The sequence below is a fragment of the Podarcis erhardii genome (genome assembly GCF_964252035.2).
Source record: "Podarcis erhardii genome assembly, chromosome: 1".
NCBI classification, from domain to species: domain Eukaryota; kingdom Metazoa; phylum Chordata; class Lepidosauria; order Squamata; family Lacertidae; genus Podarcis; species Podarcis erhardii.
The window spans coordinates 91,858,455-91,877,554 of NC_138497.1; the positions used below are offsets into that span (position 1 = coordinate 91,858,455).

General features: G+C 43.1%; 1 protein-coding gene across 1 annotated transcript; it reads right to left on the bottom strand.

The window, feature by feature from the left end:
* Positions 1-136: 136 nt before the first annotated feature.
* LOC309336751 (leucine-zipper-like transcriptional regulator 1 homolog) lies at positions 137-18,674 on the bottom strand. The gene is made up of 8 exons (XM_081853022.1): positions 18,344-18,674; positions 12,223-12,449; positions 10,743-10,822; positions 8,076-8,154; positions 6,793-6,839; positions 4,866-4,986; positions 3,492-3,672; positions 137-2,370 (listed from the first exon to the last, which is right to left on the bottom strand). Exons 2-8 carry the CDS (start codon positions 12,383-12,385, stop codon positions 1,659-1,661), a joined length of 1,383 nt encoding a protein of 460 aa, XP_081709148.1. The 5' UTR covers positions 12,386-12,449; positions 18,344-18,674; the 3' UTR covers positions 137-1,658.
* Positions 18,675-19,100: the final 426 nt, after the last annotated feature.

Sequence of the window (19,100 nt, forward strand, 5' to 3'; positions counted from 1 at the left end):
TAAATCAAATGGCGACTAATAACCAGCCATATTGCCAACAATTTAATAATATATGCTTTTGTAATTATTGTCCAACTTTAAATCCTTCATCAATCATGCATTGCTTCTCAGATACAAACAGCATACATACAAAAAATGATGCTTATATAGTTTAATCACAAAAACATAGTAATATAATTTTATGTAGTTTTATCATAAAAAATAAATGTCAAAGTCTAAAAATATAAAAATAAGATCACTTATAAAGCTCACCATGTGCTGTTTAGTGGCAGCTAAACTTTTAAAGACAATTTGAAGAGCAGCACTTCTGAAACTGATAAGGCATACAGCAAGCTTTTACAATAGCTGTGTACTTTGTAATCTTGTTTTCTGGCAAATGTCAGGAAAGGTTAACTTCAAGGGACCATTTTCCATCTCTGAGCACAGCAGATTTCAAGATTCACCAGTGGGAATGGCCAAACAAAAAAATATCCTTCCTTGGGGACCAGCAAAGTACTGTGATACTCCCAAACAAGCACTAGAATTGATTTTCAGCATAAAATTCAGTTACTATAGAATCATAGAATTGTAGAGTTGGAAGGGACCACAAGGGTCATACAGTCCAACCCATTGCAATGCACGAACATATATACCCCAGTGTGGGGCTCAAAGCCCCAGCTGTGGCATGCACATACCCCTTCTGCAATTGGTTTTGAAAAAAGCTAGGGGGAGATTATCTCATTTCCCCACCTAAACTCCAAGTAGATCACATCTTCCAATAGACTGGCAGAAAGGGGGGACACCCTCCCCTCACCCAAAGCCTAGCTACTGGGGAAGGATGGAGTGAGTGTATGCACATCTGTGCACTCTGCCCATTAACCCTTCCCTGGCTGAGGCAGAAGCCTGCTTAACTACAGGGGAATTAAGTTAATTTTGGTTCTTTTTCTAGGAGTCATTCTATAGAGATGATGGAGTGATGTAGATTCAAGTGGTATGGCAAAGCAGCTATGAACTAAGTTGTCCACTGGTTTAAACATGCCCTTATGTACACCTTTAAAGCAGTGCTTCCAAAACATTTTCTCATGGACCACTTGAAGGTTGCGGAGAGTCTTGGTAGACTGATTAAGGATTTTTGTGCTGTTGTAGCAACTGTAATGTGCTAGGCTGGCTGCAGTATGATTTTTAATTGTATTTTTATTGTTCCTTTTGTTTTCTGTATATTGTATTCCAATTCATATGCCATAGATTTCAAATTGTAATTCAGTAAGAATACAATATAAGGCATAAAAAACAATTAAAAATCAACACGACTATTGATGTTCCATCTTCAACTACAAATCCAGAGCCATGCTGCAGACCACCATGGGCCACAATTTGAACAGCTCTGCTCTATATAAATAAAATAATTAGCTGTAGGAATAAGCAGCAGGTTTACTGGATGCTTTTTCTGCATTCACAATGAAGCTGCTTAATCCAAGTATGCAGGCCCAAACCAATTCATTGAAAATAGCAGCATGGTTTGTTTCCCTGAGTGAGTGGCTCCATGAAGTGGTAACGCTGTCATTCTCAAATACTTAAATACTTCATATTCACATGACATTTTGGTTTCATGACAAAATGGGTAAAATACAACAGGGTGTATTTTTGTTCTCACTCCTTAGTGTGTGTATATGCACCATTTAAATTTTGTCTAGCTCCATTTGCCAAAATGAAATTGAAGAGGAACTTGACAAAGGTTTACCTCCAATAAGCAGCAGCACAGCAGAAGACTCACTTATGTCCATGGAGGCAGAAGACTTGCAAATGTCCACAGAAGCAGGTGTCAGATCAATGAAGCTTGCATTTTCCTCTGTAAAGTCAAGAGTGGCAAACTCCTGTTCGCTTGGTAGGTTTAGGTTGGATGTTCTCTCTCTCTCAGACAATATGCATGCTTTCTCATTTGCACTCAGTTCTGAACTCGAAGTGGTTTGGCGTGAGCAAAATCCTGGCTCCTCCCGAGACAGGTAAAATGTTTTCATTTCAATTTCAGTGCTACCGTCATTGCTGAATGTTTGGTATGAGGGCTCCTGGTGAATATACTCACAGAAACAGGCATGCTGCTTAGAGATGGCCAGTAGCTTTGAACAACCCATTTCTTTTTGATGCAAATAGCTGAGTGACTTCCTTGAAGAACCAGCAATCCCTTGGAAGCCATATCCAATCCCCAACATGCAGTGAAAAGCTTTGGATGAAGGTTCTGTTGTTCTAGCCAGTTGTTTCCACATCTGAGATGGAAAATGGTATTTCCACAGAATACTGCTTGGCCTGGTATTAGAAATTCCTCCACCAAAGAGCAGCATGGAATCTTCAAATATTAAAGCTGAGTGTCCCACCACTTTAGGAGGCCCGTGACTAAACACAAGCACAACAGAGAACAAGGAACACAGATCAGTAATGTTTATGCTGATGAAAATGAGGTAGGATTTTAGTTTCTGTTTGGTCAGCATTATACAGCATCATTAATTACATAATTTAGAAGGAACTGCACTGAATGAAGGTATCTGAATATATAATGCTCCCTAAATTGACAGTTACGGATCATTATGCAAGTTGAATATACTTTCTTTTAAAAAGTACAAACATTTGTGAAACTGCCCTAATTTTAAAAAGGTACCTCCTCAAAAAGTCTCTGCCTGATTCTGCCAGAAATGTGTGGCTCAGTATATAAATGTAATCCTCCCTTATCACAGCATTGTACCAGTAGTTTTGCATATCAGGGCCTGACTTCCCACGGCAGCCTCTTCCAGAACAGGAAGAATAAGAAGAAGAAGAGTTTGGATTTGATATCCCGCTTTATCACTACCCGAAGGAGTCTCAAAGCGGCTAACATTCTCCTTTCTCTTCCTCCCCCACAACAAACACTCTGTGAGGTGAGTGGGGCTGAGAGACTTCAGAGAAGTGTGACTAGCCCAAGGTCACCCAGCAGCTGCATGTGGAGGAGCGGGGAATCGAACCCAGTTTACCAGATTACGAGTCTACGGCTCTTAACCACTACACCACAGGAGACCTTGCCCAAGAAGTGCATTAGAAATGCCTTCTGCTTTTCAACAGCGTTCTTTGGATCACAGAGAATGTGACTAGAATGATGTGAACATGTGCATTATTAAAGCATGAGTTCAACAGCTTATAAGCAGAGGTGGGGAACTTTTGACCCTCTGGATGTTGCTAGACTACAACTCCCACCATCCCCAATGAACTGGACACACTAGTTGGGGCTGATGGGGGTTGGGAGTCCCACAACATCCAGAGCACCACACATTCCCTACCCCACGTTAGAAAGGAAACCAACTAGCTGTTCCACAAAGTACAAATACAGCTTAATCCACATCCCTCAGAGGCAGCCGTCATAGCTGCCTAGCTCCCCGAGACACACATATTTTTAAGCTTTCTAATTTTGGGTAGTTTTATCTACTCCATTCTCAAAACTACAGCTTACTGAAACTGCTGGTGAATAGCTCTCAAAAGATTTTTACCTCGTTCTGATACTAGACCAGTTGGCAGCCATGAAATCCCACTTCCAGAAGTCCTTTTGTTCATTCAGACCCATCAGCCCTCCAAACAAGTACATGTTGTTGCCATGAACCACAGCTGAGTGGCCATGTCGAGGGCCTGGGCTACCACCGTAAGATACAGCTGGTGTCCACTGTTTTTTATCTGAAGGAAGAAGATTACAGTCCATTTCTTTTTCAACATAGGGGCAGGGAACCTTTTCCAGCCCAATATCTACGTTCTCTTCTGGGGCTTGCATGCCAGTGGGGTAGGACCAGAGACAAAAATCAACAGATGTGACTAAAGGCTGTGCACAGTTCCCCAGATCCAAATCATTTCAGGTGGTGAGCTAATGTTTAATAAGGGTTTGCAAAACCTAACTAAACATACGGTTGGGAGGGGAGCAGGGGAAGAAGTTGTGTCTTGTCCCCTTTCTCAATGGAGAGCAGGAGGGTTTAATCCTGCAAAGTACTCCTTCACAAGTGCCTTTACCACAGGAATACAAAGTTAGAGGTTTCTACATATACGCCATCCTCCTTCAGGGCATGTAAATGACATCCTGTTGCCGTTACACATTCCAGACAGGCATAAGCATTTGAGGAGGGCATGGAGCAGGACTCTTAGATGTGTGGCCTGGGAAGAGTCTAGGGGACCAGGTAGAGAGGCTTGAAAGGTCATATTTGGTCCATAAGCTCCCCCATAAGTTCCCCCATCCCTGGTTTAATTCAATACCCAGATAAACATGGAGCCGAAGCCAGCTACAGGATTGCATTTTCATTCTAGACATTTCAAAAGGGTTTTGTATCATAACCACCAGCCACTTCAGTATGGATGGGGAGCAGGATCCAAAATTCCCCTACCCACTGCTGGCCACTTTGACAGAACTGTCCAACTGCCAGTCACATGACATCAGGGGATTGAGTTTCAAAGGAAGAACCCAAAGTACACTCTTAAATTCAAGCTGTGGCTGCAAAGAATCAAAGGAATTTCTAGCTCTTTCCTTTCTAACTAATTGGGTGGTTGCTGAATTCGAAACACACACACACACACACACACACACACACAAAATACCTCTTTGACAGGTGGGTAGGGTGACAGAAAAAGTGCAAAATTCTACCAGCAGCTGGAAAGCAACAATTGGAAGTGCACATAGAGTATACTACCAATTATTCATTTTCAAGATGGCCCTGCAGGTTTACCTGTCTGTCCCATGGCTGATGCCGTATGACACCAAGTGGTGGCTGCAGTTTGGGCCAAATCACACCACAGCCCAAGGAGGATGCCCGATAAGCCTAATAAGGACACAAGCCCTCACTGCTGGGTTGCAGTAACATGCCTACAGAGAAAGCTCAACTTACTTAGACATAAAGTCCAGAATTCTTGAGAAGCACCCTTAAGGTCAACGTATCCGCCATACATGTACATGATGCCTTTGTAGACAACTGCACTGTGGCCCTTCCGATTAACTGGAGCCGTTCCCTGCAGAGAGGATAGTAATGAAAGAACTACCATTAACAGTTGTTGCCATCACATCTATCCAAGCAGACTCCCCCCCCCTTACTACTTCCACTTAAAAATGCATTCACACTGGCCTTGTAAAACACCACTAACAGACACCTTTATGAACATCGGTACAGTGGTACCTCAGGTTACAGATGCTTCAGGTTACAGACACTTCAGGTTACAGACTCCTCTAACCCAGAAATGGTACCTCGAGTTAAGAACTTTGCTTCAGGATGAGAACAGAAATTGTGCACTGGCAGCAGGAGGCCCCATTAGCTAAAGTGGTACCTCAGGTTAAGAACAGTTTCAGGTTAAGAACGGACCTCCAGAACAAATTATGTTCTTAACCTGAAATACCACTGAGCATTTCTGTTCATACAACCACTTGATGGGTATGGGACAGGGGCTTGTTATCAATTGAAGGAGTAGAAAAAAAGCAATGAACAGCCATGAGAGTTACTCATATTCCATTGCACTGCATAAGCAAGCATGGTGGTGCCTCTGGAAAGGGCATACTTTCCAAACATTTCTACCCAGGAAGGCAGAGTTAGTTACATGGTCACTCTACTCCAGAATCCCCTACTACTATAAAAATTAGGTAACAGAAAATTCAAGTCCAGAATGAGCAGTAGGAGCACTTCTAATAATAAATAGCTAGTGCAATGAAGTGCAAGAAATGTATTGTGTCCATGTAATGTTTCCACCAGAAGAAACCATCCTAATTATAGAGAAGGGCATCATCTAGGAAAATAAACCCCTCTCAGAAAAGGATGGATTAGCAAATAGTTGACCTGCATGTTAAAAGTGGCAATTACGTCATAGTTGAGGCTGTGACTCAGGTTTGTTTGATAGTGAGTCTTCAAAGTGCTTTCCCCCTGAAAAAAGTGATAATACAGCACTGTTTGCAAAGCTGGTTAGGACAAAGTGTGTCTGATGGAGGATGAAAGCAGCCTGGAAGCTCTTTACAACATAGAAGTAAAGCTCTGGTACCGTTTCACAGGAGTAAAAGTTGGAAAGGCAAGGCTGCCTCTGTTCACCCTTTGACTAAGCCCCTTGCATCACTACTACTACTACTGCTGCTGCTTAGGAGGGAAGGTAGTTCTAAACTTGAAGGAACAAGTACAGGCTGCCCCCACCACACAAGACCTTGATCCTTGATGTTAAGAGCTGCCTGAACCTAAGCTCTTGGTTGTGTGTGCTTGTCTTCATGAAGTGTGGCAGCCTACACTTCCCTAGTGCCGCATGCTTCCAAATGGTATGCCTGGTTTTCACCAAAATATTCTTTAGTACCTATATACATAAGGCCTCCCGCAGCACGATTTCTGTTCTCATCCTGAAGCAAAGTTCTTAACCTGAGGTACTATTTCTGGGTTAGCGGAGTCTGTAACCTGAAGCATCGAGGTACCACTGTAATATGCTCCAGTGTGCTGGGGGACCCTTCAAAGCAGATTTTGAAGGGTGCCAGAGGCTGCAGGGGATGAAAGCTGTTGGAAATTTCTTCCTTCCCTGTATTGACAAAGGCCAAGTGATACACCACTCCTATTTTAAGATCCAAAAATATACATGCTATATAGATGATTTAAGAATATAGAGGAAATAAGTATCCCTCCCCTTACAGTGAAAAAGTGATACCAACAGCATAAAATTACTCTGCTGCTGCGTTTCCCTGGATGAACCCAGTCTGGAACAGTTTTCAGAACATATTCCTAAGCAAGCTGTTGGATCAACAAAGCAACATGTTTCATGTATGATTCACACATTTCTATTTTCCAAATTTCTTACCTCACTCTGCCCTGCTGTGAGTTGGCGGTCCATCCACTTAGCTGAATCTGCAGTTTCAATAAAATATCAGTTACAATACTAACCACAAGAGGGAACTCCTGCTCTATTTGTAATGTCATGCAAGGCCCATTGAACTGTGGAGATGGGAACCAAGAAAGTTGTTCAGTCCTTAACAGCAACTAAGGTAGCTTTCATCTGTCATAAATATCGCCCCAAAGTAGCATCTCAACAGTGTTTGTCAGAAGTGACACTGGCAAAAAATAAGAAGTACCCATGGCTCAGTGTCTTGCATATTTAATGCTACAGGTTCAATCCTAGGTATATTCAGTTATTTTAAAAAAAAATCTGATATCATGGCAAAAAGAGACCTGGGGGAGCCACTTTGAACCAGGATAGACAATATTGGATGGGACAAACCACTGATCAGACTCAGCTTCCTATGGTCAAAAAATACAACCATATTTATTGTCCCCAATCCAAAGAAGATGATGAATGTACTGTTGTTATGATGTTATAGTATTGGCTGGTAAGGCTTTGTGTCCCCACCCACCATCCTTGGGAATATGCAGAGATCTCATCTTGCTTTCTCATGAGGCCTGGACCTAAGAAATGTTTTGCATACACTATAGCAAAAGAGCAGACCCCTGGTTCTCAGACACAAGCCAACTATATCTCTTCTGTAATGTTTGAAAGGTATTAGTATGCCATTAAATTGGCTTGAGGCTTCTGGCTGCAATTCATGGTTCCCAGGAACTGATCAGATGTGCAGTGATCACTGCCAACTATACAGAAAAGACATGATCAACAAATGGAAGAATGCTAGGACTGTCCTGGCCCCTAATACTCAGTGTTCTGTCACAAATATATAGCTGAATTACTAAATTTGTGTTTAGTGAAACATTGATTCCAACACAAAGGTAGTTAAGTGGATTTCTCAACCTCCTCTTGCTCCTGTACTTTTGCTGGGTAGTTTTGCTGTGAATAATCCTATAGTGAATGACATGGGGGAAGCTTCTTGTTAAATAGCCTGGTGTTTCTTTTTCCATAGATACGTTTACCTGAAATGTTAAAACATTCTATACTTCAAATGGATTGACTATTGATCTTACTGGAACTTGACTGGAAATCTGATGCTTCAAGCAAGCTCAGGCAGATATACTGGCAAACAAGGCATGTCAAAAGATTCTCACCTGTCTACTCCACCCAAACAGGCTGCCCTACCTACATAGTTATCAAATCTATATGCAATCCTGTTTAAAGATGTTGCTTGTCTAGTTCCATACCAGTGTCATACATCCAAAGAGGATTCTTTCTCAGTGTGAAAGCAGAATCCACCATTCCACCAAAGATATAGAGGATACCCTGAAAGTAAAATAATGATTTTCTTGTAAAACATACTTGTATCTTCCAAAGTCAAATGCAATCAAGTGAATTCATTGTAAATTTCAAATCACAATCTAAGCTGCACTCCAGCAACAGACATATGGAAGGAGTAATGGTCCCATGCACCATGCTCTACACATACATACCCCCCCCCCAAAGAAGCTAAAACCATACTCCAGTCCGACCTGCAATGAATCCTCAGAAGTGAATGTTGTATGTTTCAATGGAGAGAGGCGCAGAATGGGCTATGCCAACTTTTGTGATTGCAAGCACACTTAAATATTGAACACACAGAATTAAATCCAAAAGGCTTGCTTACTAAGGCAGATCCCAATAGCCACTTCGGGGGGATAGTACTGTGGTCACAGAACATTTATTACAATATTTGTTGACAATGAACCTTTCTGCAAGGTGTTAAAGCCTACAGCCAGAGTGGAGAACCCTTTTCAGCCCGAGGCTACATTCCCTCGTGAGCAACTTTTGGGGACCACATGCCGGTGGTGATGAGAGGGCAAAGCCAGTGGGGCAATGGATTTGACAGGAGGGCTACATTCCTGTAATGCAAAATGCCAGGCAAGCAAGAGGCATTATCATGGGGAAAAGAAAGACAGGGCACGGAGCAGTGCCAGTGAGGGGAGAGGGCTAAGAGAGCTTAAGTGCCAGATAAAAAAGGTAAGGGGACCCCTGACCATTAGGTCCAGTCGTGACCAACTCTGGGGTTACGGCGCTCATCTCGCTTTATTGGCCGAGGGAGCCGGCGTACAGCTTCCGGGTCATGTGGCCAGCATGCCTAAGTAAGTGCCAGATAGAGTGGCCCAAATGTGAGTTTCCTCATGTTTGGCCTGTAGGAATGACAAAAATATTTTAAATACACTATTGTTGGGGGTATCTATAATGTCTACTGAACAAATAATAATTTTGAGGCACATCTTTTAAGGGGGCTGTGCAAATTGATTTGTGGGACATATACTTGGGGCTGATTTGAAATGTTATGTTACCTCCACAGAGGCTGCAGAAACGCATCAGGTGTAACATTTAAAATGGGTAGTGTCAGCAGTCACAAAGATAACTGAGGAACATGGCAGATGCTGCACGTACTAAGCTGACACACAAGATAAGATGTTTTTAAAGTGTCTGCCTGCCAGCCAGAGCACCACATAGATGTGGTTTTTGACAGCTTCCACATAGGCCAGCTGTAAGGTTTCTAATATTTAAATCAACCCTAGTAGGTAAAAATAAATTGAATAACGTTACTGAAAGGAATGTCCTCCTACAGCTGACTGGCTGTTTCATTGTCATTCCCTCTCAACGAAACAACCTTGTCACTAAGAGAGAACAATATGCCAAAAAAAGCCACCTGCAAAAAAACCATGGTACTCTGTTCCTTATTTCACCTAAAAGGAGAACAGCAAACCAAATGCTTGTTCACCTTATTTCACCTAAAAGGAGAACAGCAAACCAAATGCTTGTTCACCTTATTTCACCTAAAAGGAGAACAGCAAACTATCATCTTACTCCAATAATAACACTACCCACTCCCTAATTTAGTTAAAGAAAAACAACAACCATACATATGTTTGCAAGTGTGTGTTTGTTCAATCACACTTTGTATTTATAGGTTTATGTCTCAAAAATGTGATCACTGAAAGGAGGCCCTCAAAGAACACAGTAGCAGAATCTCTCTAGGAAAGAAGGGTTGTTCCCTCCCCTTCTAGAGTTCTTTCTGCTAACAACAGTTACCTGACCTGTAGGAATACAAGTGTTACACATACCCAGCAGTTTCTCGGGGGGGGGGGGGCTGGATATTTTTGCTGCTGCAGGAAGAAGGGAATAGAGATTCTTACCCTGAAGCAGAAGTCTGAGCAGAACAGGAAACTAAACTACAGAACAGCACCAGCCACACAGACTATAATGGGGAAATGACAGGTGGAATCTAGACACATATACAAAACACTGTGAAAATGCTTTTTTAAGAAGTGTCTTGAAAAATATATTGAATTTGCCATAAGCTCACCATCTAGTGTCACATTTGCATAATGCACTTAAAATACACTTAAAACATTATATTTGCAGCTGTATAGCTGAGTCCACAGTAGCAAAGAAGAACTAGTTATTGTATTGTACAGGACTAAATCAATTCAAACCATAAAGAAGGCTGATCGCCGAAGAATTGATGCTTTTGAATTATGGTGCTGGAGGAGATTCTTGAGATTCCCATGGGCTGCAAGAAGATCAAACCTATCCATTCTTAAGGAAATCAGCCCTGAGTGCTCACTGCAAGGACAGATCCTGAAGCTGAGGCTCCAATACTTTGGCCACCTCATGAGAAGAGAAGACTCCCTGGAAAAGACCCTGATGTTGGGAAAGATGGAGGGCACAAGAAGAAGGGGACGACAGAGGACGAGATGGTTGGACAGTGTTCTCGAAGCTACAAACATGAGTCTGACCAAACTGCTGGAGGCAGTGGAAGACAGGAGTGCCTGGCGTGCTCTGGTCCATGGGGTCACGAAGAGTCGGACACGACTAAATGACTAAACAACAACAACAACAAATCAATTCAAACTTGCCTGATAATCCACCATTGTGTGCTCCTCCAGTTCTTCAGGGCCATCTTCTGAGTTTTCCAGTCTCTCCCATTCATTATTCCCTAGAAAGTGTTTTGATTAAGATTGTCAAGATGTGAAAGGGACCCATGAAATCACCTAACCTGTCTTTCTCCCACCATGGAGCAGTTATTTATATCAAGCTCTGTTAAAATTCCACAGAGATTAAGCAAGTAAAACATGGACTGTCATCCTCTGTGATGCATTGAAGTGGATACCTATGGGTCCCTGTGTATTAGAAAACAAGGCAAGAGCTTCAGCTCTATGGACAAGTTTCACAATGGCCAGTCTGCAGCGCTGGAAAATACTGGCTCCATCTGCTTGCACTAGTCTCCAACAAGACTTGTCTGTTAAAAAGGATGTATGTTACTGGACAAATGCAGTCTCGGTTTGCATTTTATTGAGTCTCTCTCAAACAGTTGCTGGCCACAGACAAAACACATGCCTGAGGCAGAAAATGCACATCAGAAATATGGGCTGCCACCAAAACCAGTCACCACTTACCAAGTTTCATCCTTTCCCTCCATAACCATAGTTTAACTTGCTTAGCATGAGAATGCAGTGGGACTTCCTGTCCCTCCAGTGTCAGCTGATGTAGAACAGCAGCAAGGAAATGTATATATTTTACTATATGTTATAGAGGCAGCGTGGACTGGACATATGACATTTTGGCAGCAGCTCGATTTTTGATAATGTGTAATTAAACTGTGTATTTATCCCATGGCCTACTACCCTGTGACTTGATATAAACTCAGCATTCTCCTAGTTTCTGAAATGGTAATGACATAAAAGCTGTTGCACTGGATCACACAAGAGAAACAGCAATGGTTTCTGAACAGGTATGTTCACTTTTCCTTATCAACACAGGAAACCAAGGGTATGGTTTACCAGAAAAACAAAAACATTTGCCTGCAAGTGCCTCAGGTAGTTATCATAATACTTCTACATTATTTTTATTTTCATATGTGGAAAAGGTTTGTGTTAGCTTTCCATAAAGGTGGGCTTGAATGAAGAATCCACATAACGATCATTATTATTATTGTAATCTTGTTAGGGTGATAAAGTTTATTCATTAATCTTACTTTGTTTACTTGGATTGGGGGGGGGCAGGAATCTGCTATAGAAAGAATCTGGTGGAAATTTCATCAGGTTGTCTCGGGATAATTGTTACCACCAGAAGAAAAACAGGTTTGTGTGAATACAGCATGTAGATTTGGTTTAGTCAGTGGCATAATGATACATGTAACTACAATATATTACTTTTAGACAACATCTGAAGACAGCTCTCTATAGGAAAGTTTTTAATGTTTGATGTTTTACTGTGTTTTTATAATTTGTTGGAGCAACCCAGTCAAATGGGTAGGATTCAAATAAAACTTATTATTATTATTGTTATTATTATTATTATTATTATTATTATTATTAGGTGAACAGGAAAACTTACCTATCTTGTATCGCCAGAAATCATTCAAGCTAGTATTTTGCCGTCCACCATAAACATAAAGAAACCCCCTGCAGATGCAGCAGGCATGCTTGAATCGGTCACATGGAGAAGATTTGCTCTGTAGTACTGGCTTCCATGAATACTCTTCTGTTTTTCTTTTCATCCCTGGGTTAGCTGGAAGGCATACCCATGTCAAAAAGATTTCTCCAGAGTATCACAGTCCTAACCTGAGTACAGGAAGAGAAAGTCAAGAAAACAAAGATGGTTGATGGAACATACTAGAATGCTAGAACTTCCAGAAATGACCAAAATGTTGCTAGGTTCAAACTGGTTATCTAAGGGTTTTATGATACAAGTTAACTCATGCACCATGATGCACTGTGAGTCTCATATCTGTAGACTTACACTGGCTTTACTGAAACTTCTCTCATTGATTAAATAAAATAAAAACAACTCTGTCCAGGAGCCAAACGTTAAAGACAGTTCTACAACAATGGAAACAATTCTTATTATTTGAGCCTGCGGAAGTAGAGAAGTTACTACAGAGAGACGTGCCTCCACAGATTCATTAATGTTTTGATGATGATTCTATTATTTGCAACAGAAGTACAAACTCAAAGAGGAAAATGGGTAATGTGACAAGAACAGCAGCACTCCAAAGTTTGTTAAATATTATTATAGTTTATTGTCATAACAAAAAATTAAAATTATATTTTTCAGAAAGAAAAAGAAATAGAGGAGATTTTGACAGTGAAAGTTCAATGCAGTAATCAAGAAATGTGTGAAAGGGGACTCAAAGAGAGAACAGAATTAAGAAATATTGAACAGACAAGGTGCAAGGACAGGACAGTCCTAACCATATCTAACTCAGAAGTACCGTATTTTTCGCCCTATAGGACGCACCAGCCCATAGGACGCATCTAGTTTTTTGGGGGGAAATAAAGGGGGGAAATTTATTTTTCCCCCAGGTGCGGGGCTGGGGCAGGGGATGCCCGAGCCTCCCCCGACCCCAGCCCCCAGAACAGACTGCTATCCGCAAGCCTAGGGAGCCCGGCGGGAAGTCCCACCGGTCTCCCTAGGCTTGCGGATATCTGTCCCCCGAGCTTGTGGGGCTGGCAGCCTCCAAACCAGGTCGGGGAACAGCGGGATGGCGGTGCTGTGCCTCCCCGCTGTCCCCCGAGCTTGTGGGCTGCAAGCTGCTGCCCGCAAGCCTTGCGAGCCCGCGGGAACTCCTGCCGGGCTCGCAAGGCTTGCGGACACCTGTGCGAAGCACGGGGCGCCCTCCGGAGGGCGCCCCATGCTTCAGGCTGCAGGCTGCTGCCCGCAAGCCTTGCGAGCCTGCGGGAACTCCCACCGGGCTTGCAAGGCTTGCGGATAGCTTCCTGAAGCCTGGAGAGCGAGAGGGGTCGGTGCGCACTGACCCCTCTCGCTCTCCAGGCTTCAGCGAAAGCCTGCATTCACCCCATAGGATGCACACACATTTCCCCTTCATTTTTGGAGGGGAAAAAGTGCGTCCTATAGGGCGAAAAATACGGTAAGTCCAACTGAATTAAATGGGGCTTACTTCCAGGTAAGCTGGGTCAGGACTGCATCCTAGATTAGGAGAGAAAGCACTTTGACTTAGTAGAGACAGAGCAGAGAAATGGAGAAATAAATAGTTTGAATTCATCAAGAATTACTGGTACTACTTTTCTGATTTGAAAAACAAACAAAACCTTACACTGTTTGCTCAAAGGATAATACACTGCACAAAATCATCCTGTAAAACCAGTTTTTGGCTTCCATTTTGGCAAAGCAACAGTGGCCAAGAATGTTCTAATCACATAAACCTTTGGATAATTTCAGGTTCTTTGCTATAATAATTAGTCACTGTATGCTGGATCTCTTACCATCCCCTGGGCACTGCGAGTTTGGCTATATACCTAGTCAAATGTGTTAACATGTGGTTAGGTTTGCTGCCCAAATTGGAACTGAAACTTCTAGTTAGTAGTCAAACTCTCTAGACATGCCATTTAACATGTCACCATTTTTAATGGGGCATCCATCCACAGTGGATTTCTTATGTTAGCATACACAAATAATCAGTAAGCATACTTTCCTTTCTGAGAGAGTTGGCTCCTAGAAAGATTTGAACCACTTTGTGAAGTTTTCTGGAGCTGAGGTCCCTTCATCCCCCCCCCCCCCAATACAATATTTGAAAGGGGGCCCAAGTTGATGGGCATTGCCATTCAAATGGTGTGCATGTCTTGTGATCAGTTATGTAGGGTGGGGCTGCCCCCTTGTTAGATAATCCACTTGCTATGTTCAAGAAAAGAACACATACTTCCTTTACTAATTAGATACCTGCTAACAAATAAACTTTTGGCTTCTATAGGAATAGACCACAGCACAGTGGTACGGCACACACTTTGCATATAGAAGGTTTCAGGATTCAGTCCCTGACATCTCCAGAAAAATAATGATGATGATGCATGCTATGTGAAAACACTTTGCTAAGATCCCAGACAGCACTGCAAATCAGAATAGAAAATACTGGGCAAAGTAGACCATATCTCGGCATGGTTCAAGGCAGCCATCTATGTTCTTACAGGCAGCCCCATGTAGAGTACCGTATTTTTCGCTCTATAAGATGCACCAGACCATAAGACGCACCTAGTTTTGGGAGGAGGAAAACAAGAAAAAAAATATTCTGAATCCCAGAAGCCAGAACAGCAAGAGGGACTGCTGTGCAGCGAAAGCAGCAATCCCTCTTGCTGTTCTGGCTTCTGTGATAGCTGCGCAGCCTGCATTCGCTCCATAAGACACACGCACATTTCCCCTTACTTTTTAGGAGGGAAAAAGTGAGTCTTATAGAGCAAAAAATACGGTATATTACAGTAATCAAGTCTGGATGTACCAAGCACATATAACATAACCAAGGCCAAAGTTGCTTTGTGCAGATAAATTCACAGGTGGTAAAAGGATGTCAAGAAATTAAGGAAGCAACACTCTGATTGCGGGGTGGGGGTGGGGGAATCCACAGACTTGGACACAAGCTAAAGTGTTTTGCTCAGGGAATTTTTAGAAAATATTCAACATGGGTCAGCTCATTCCAGAGCTGCAATACATGTAATGCCTAATAGTTCCAGTGATAAGACAACATAGGAAGTAGAAAGGTTGTAGTTGCACAAAAAATTTCCAACTGGTTTCTTCTCTTAAGGAGAACTCTTTATCATTGCTAAGGTAGAACTACCCAAAGTGACAGTAAATAACTGAGTACAGTATAGTATAAGTATATCAGTTTCCTCTCTGTTTGCTTTTAAGGTTGCTACACCTAACACCAAGATGATTGCCAATCAAAAGTCAAGCCCTATATTATTTATTTAAGATGATTATGTAGCAGTTCCACTGGTTAACACTGCATTTCTAGACCCACTCCAAACTGCTGGTTTTACTCTATAAAGCCTTAAATGGTTTTTGTGAGCAGGTAGTTTGAAAGAATCTTTGTATGAACTGTATGAACCTGCCCATTCCTTAAAAACAGCATCTGAGGCCCTGCTTGTTGGCCCTCCTTTCATTGGTAGGCAGTGATTCAATCTGAAGTCGTTTGTAATCAGAGAACAGAGATCTTTATAGAATCATAGAATCATAGAGTTGGAAGAGACCACAAGGGCCATCAAGTCCAACCCCCTGCCAAGCAGGAAACACCATCAGAGCACTCCTGACATATGGTTATAGAGAGATTGCAATAAGATACTTAACATTAAGGACAAAAGTCACCACAGTGGTTACATTACTATTGCTCATATACCACCATCAATGTACATGGCACCTTACATCACAAGCAAAAATTGATAGGTGCCTGCCACCAAAGACCTAACCATATAAATCAGATATTGGAGAAAAGAACAGAGCAAGGGGAAGAGAAAGAGAAAGAGAAAGAGAAAGGAGAAAGCCTGAATGTGAGAAAACACACATATAAATTGTTAGGAGCAGTGTTCAAAACTCCCATTGTTATAGGCACATTTTGTGACAGGGAATTTCATTAGTGTGAGCAGTTTCTGAGCTCTGGGCACAGTACTGTGCCTAAGATTTCAGATTTAAACTGCAGAGTGGAAGGAAAGGAAGACCTTTTTCTGTCTCCCCACTTCCAGCTACTCTCTAAAGCAGCGGCCAGCAACCTTTTCCAGCTGTAGGCTGGTCTACCCTCCCTCAGACCATGTGGTGGGCCGGACTATTTTTTTGGGGGGGGGAGGATGAACGAATTCCTATGCCCCACAAATAACCCAGAGATGCATTTTAAATAGAAGGACACATTCTACTCATGTAAAAACACGCTGATTCTCGGACTGTCCGCAGGCTGGATTGAGAAGGCAATTGGGCTGCATCCAGCCCATGGGCCTTAGGTTGCCTACCCCTGCTCTAAAGGCTGGAGAAGAGACCCTCTTAAGAATATTAGGGGGGTGAGCAGGGGAAGGACTAGACCACGTGAAAAATGAACATATTTTAGCTGCAGTTCATTCATTTTCAGCTTTGTATTTTTGTTATAAAAAAAGTGCACCTAGACATTCTGCTGTTGCACCCATAACCTAGGTTTAAGGTGCTATTTAGCTCCTAGCTTTCACATCTCAGTTTCTAACACTGGTTAGGAATTAGGATTCCTCTAAGTACAGCGGAAAGCTTGACAAGCACTGGAAGTCTGGACCAAGCATCAATAAGGGAGAGCAGAGTCAAGAGAAACAGAGCTTGGAAGGAGTTGCATGTCCATTTAGCTATAAATCACCAAATGGTCTTGGGCAAGTACTGTTTCTCAGCTTCACAGGCTTATTTAGATAACTGGAAAGCATGCTATACCACTATAAAGTTCTACAGAATATATTACAAAGCACAGGCTACGATCCTGGCAGATTTAAAAGCAGACAACTGTTCTGCATTAGTTAACAGAAAGTGTCAAGTCACAGTTTGCAGGTCGACTCTTATGGCACTTTATTTTTGTACTCCTGGCTGCGATGGTTTCAGATTTCCTTCCGATTAATAGGATGTCACTGCCTGTTTCCCAACAGAGAGGCAAGCAGGATACAAAACGCCTGTTTCAAAACCAACAGTGTTGCTCCTCCACTGTCCCCTCCTTTCCATTAAGGGGAAGAGGGGTGGCTGTAGGCAGTTTGTTAAAAGGGTCTGGCCTGTTTCCTCCTAATGTCCCAGTAACATAAACTAAAACCCAGTGAATGCCCTATGGCCCTGTAGTACAACCCTCAATCTTTTTCCTCTCCCTCTCCCCATGCCAGGGCTCAGCTGTGGAGCAAAAGATGACAACAACAGAGAAGGGAGTGCATTCCCTCACCAATAAACAACTGTAAGCAGCTGCCACGCAAGTAGGATTGGGGAGGAGCAGATATTGACAGCCAGGAGTTGTGCCTCCTTAGTTAGAAACTGAGCACTGCCTATTCCTTGCAGCCATCAAAGACAAGTCCCAGATGGTTGAACTTGAAACCCATCCTTACAAAGATATGCAAACGGAGAGAAGGGGAAATGAAAGGGGGGGGATTGGAGGACGGCACAGTTTCCATCCCATCTCTCCCCCCCCCTTCCCCTCACCCCATATAATAAACACAACAAGCTGGAGGGAACAGGAAGAACAGAGCTCTTTATAAGAGAAATAAAAGTTGCACGCAGCTCTCTCCCCGCCTCCAATTCTTTCTTTTTCTCCCTTTAACCACCTCCTCAAAAACGAGCTGAGGGAGGGGCAGAAAGCCCCACAGACTGAAAGGAGACAAGCATTCCTCTCCACAAACCAATATTATTAGACACACACACAGCCCGGGGTTGGAGTGAAGGTGGGGAGGGGAGCTCCCTCCCCAGCTGTTCAAAAGAAACAGTTCACCACCACACAACAATGCATTATTTTTTTTAACTTCGAGGAGCTGCAGTATCAAACCAAAGTATCACTAGCTGTAGTCAAGTATAAATAAGCGCCGGCGAGGAAGCCCGGCCGAACTCTGCCCCCCACCCCGCGCCCTTTCCTCTGCCCCTAAGAGACCAACATGCTCCGCTCCTGCCCCTTTTGCTGGCAAGGCCCGCAGCCCCCTCCCCTCACAAGACACCCCATCTTCCTTCGCACACTTTCCCCGTTATAGCTTACGGTACTTGCCCGCGCTCGCCTTGGGCGTTCAGGAAGGCGCGTGCCCGTCAGGGAGAGCGCGCTCCGGCGAGCAACTGTTGGCCCGAGGTCAGGAGGAAAGGCGTCGCCTCAGCCGCCTCCTTCGGGCCCCTCAGCAGCTTGGTGCTTGAAGGAACCGGGGCGGAGAGATACTCATGCTCAAGCTGACTTAGCGCGGATTTATGTTGCGATGTCCAATTCTCTCTCTCTCTCTCTTTTACACACAGAGAGATATTTCGGAGCATGAAATTTAAAGGGGGGGGGGGAGAGGAAAGCACACTTCGTGGGGAGTATCATGTGCCATTAATAGGACTGACTGAAGAGGGAGCCTGCTTTAGGGTCGCGCTTCCAAACCCACCTTGCGCCCTCAGCCCAGACTGCTCAGGGTGTCTAAACTTTAAAGGAGGGTTGGCTGGTGGGGAAAACTCACGGGGGCGGGCAATAAGTTTCCTTTTCTGGGGAGAAAGTGCAATCGGGGCAAGTGTATGTCCTGTTGAACTTCTGGGTACATAGTGTAGGTGACATAGGTGGAGACTTAATTGGAGCTGGGTTTGGTTTTTTTTATAAAAAAGACATTTTTATTGCATTGTATCCTGCCTTCCTGCCAGAGAAAGGAGCAAATTGCTAGGAGCAAACTAGCAATTCAAATACTGCCATAAGGGGGGGGGGGGGACGGGGACGGGGACGGGATCTAAACCTAAGAAATTAATGAATGTCGGAATCTAGCTAATATTTAGGA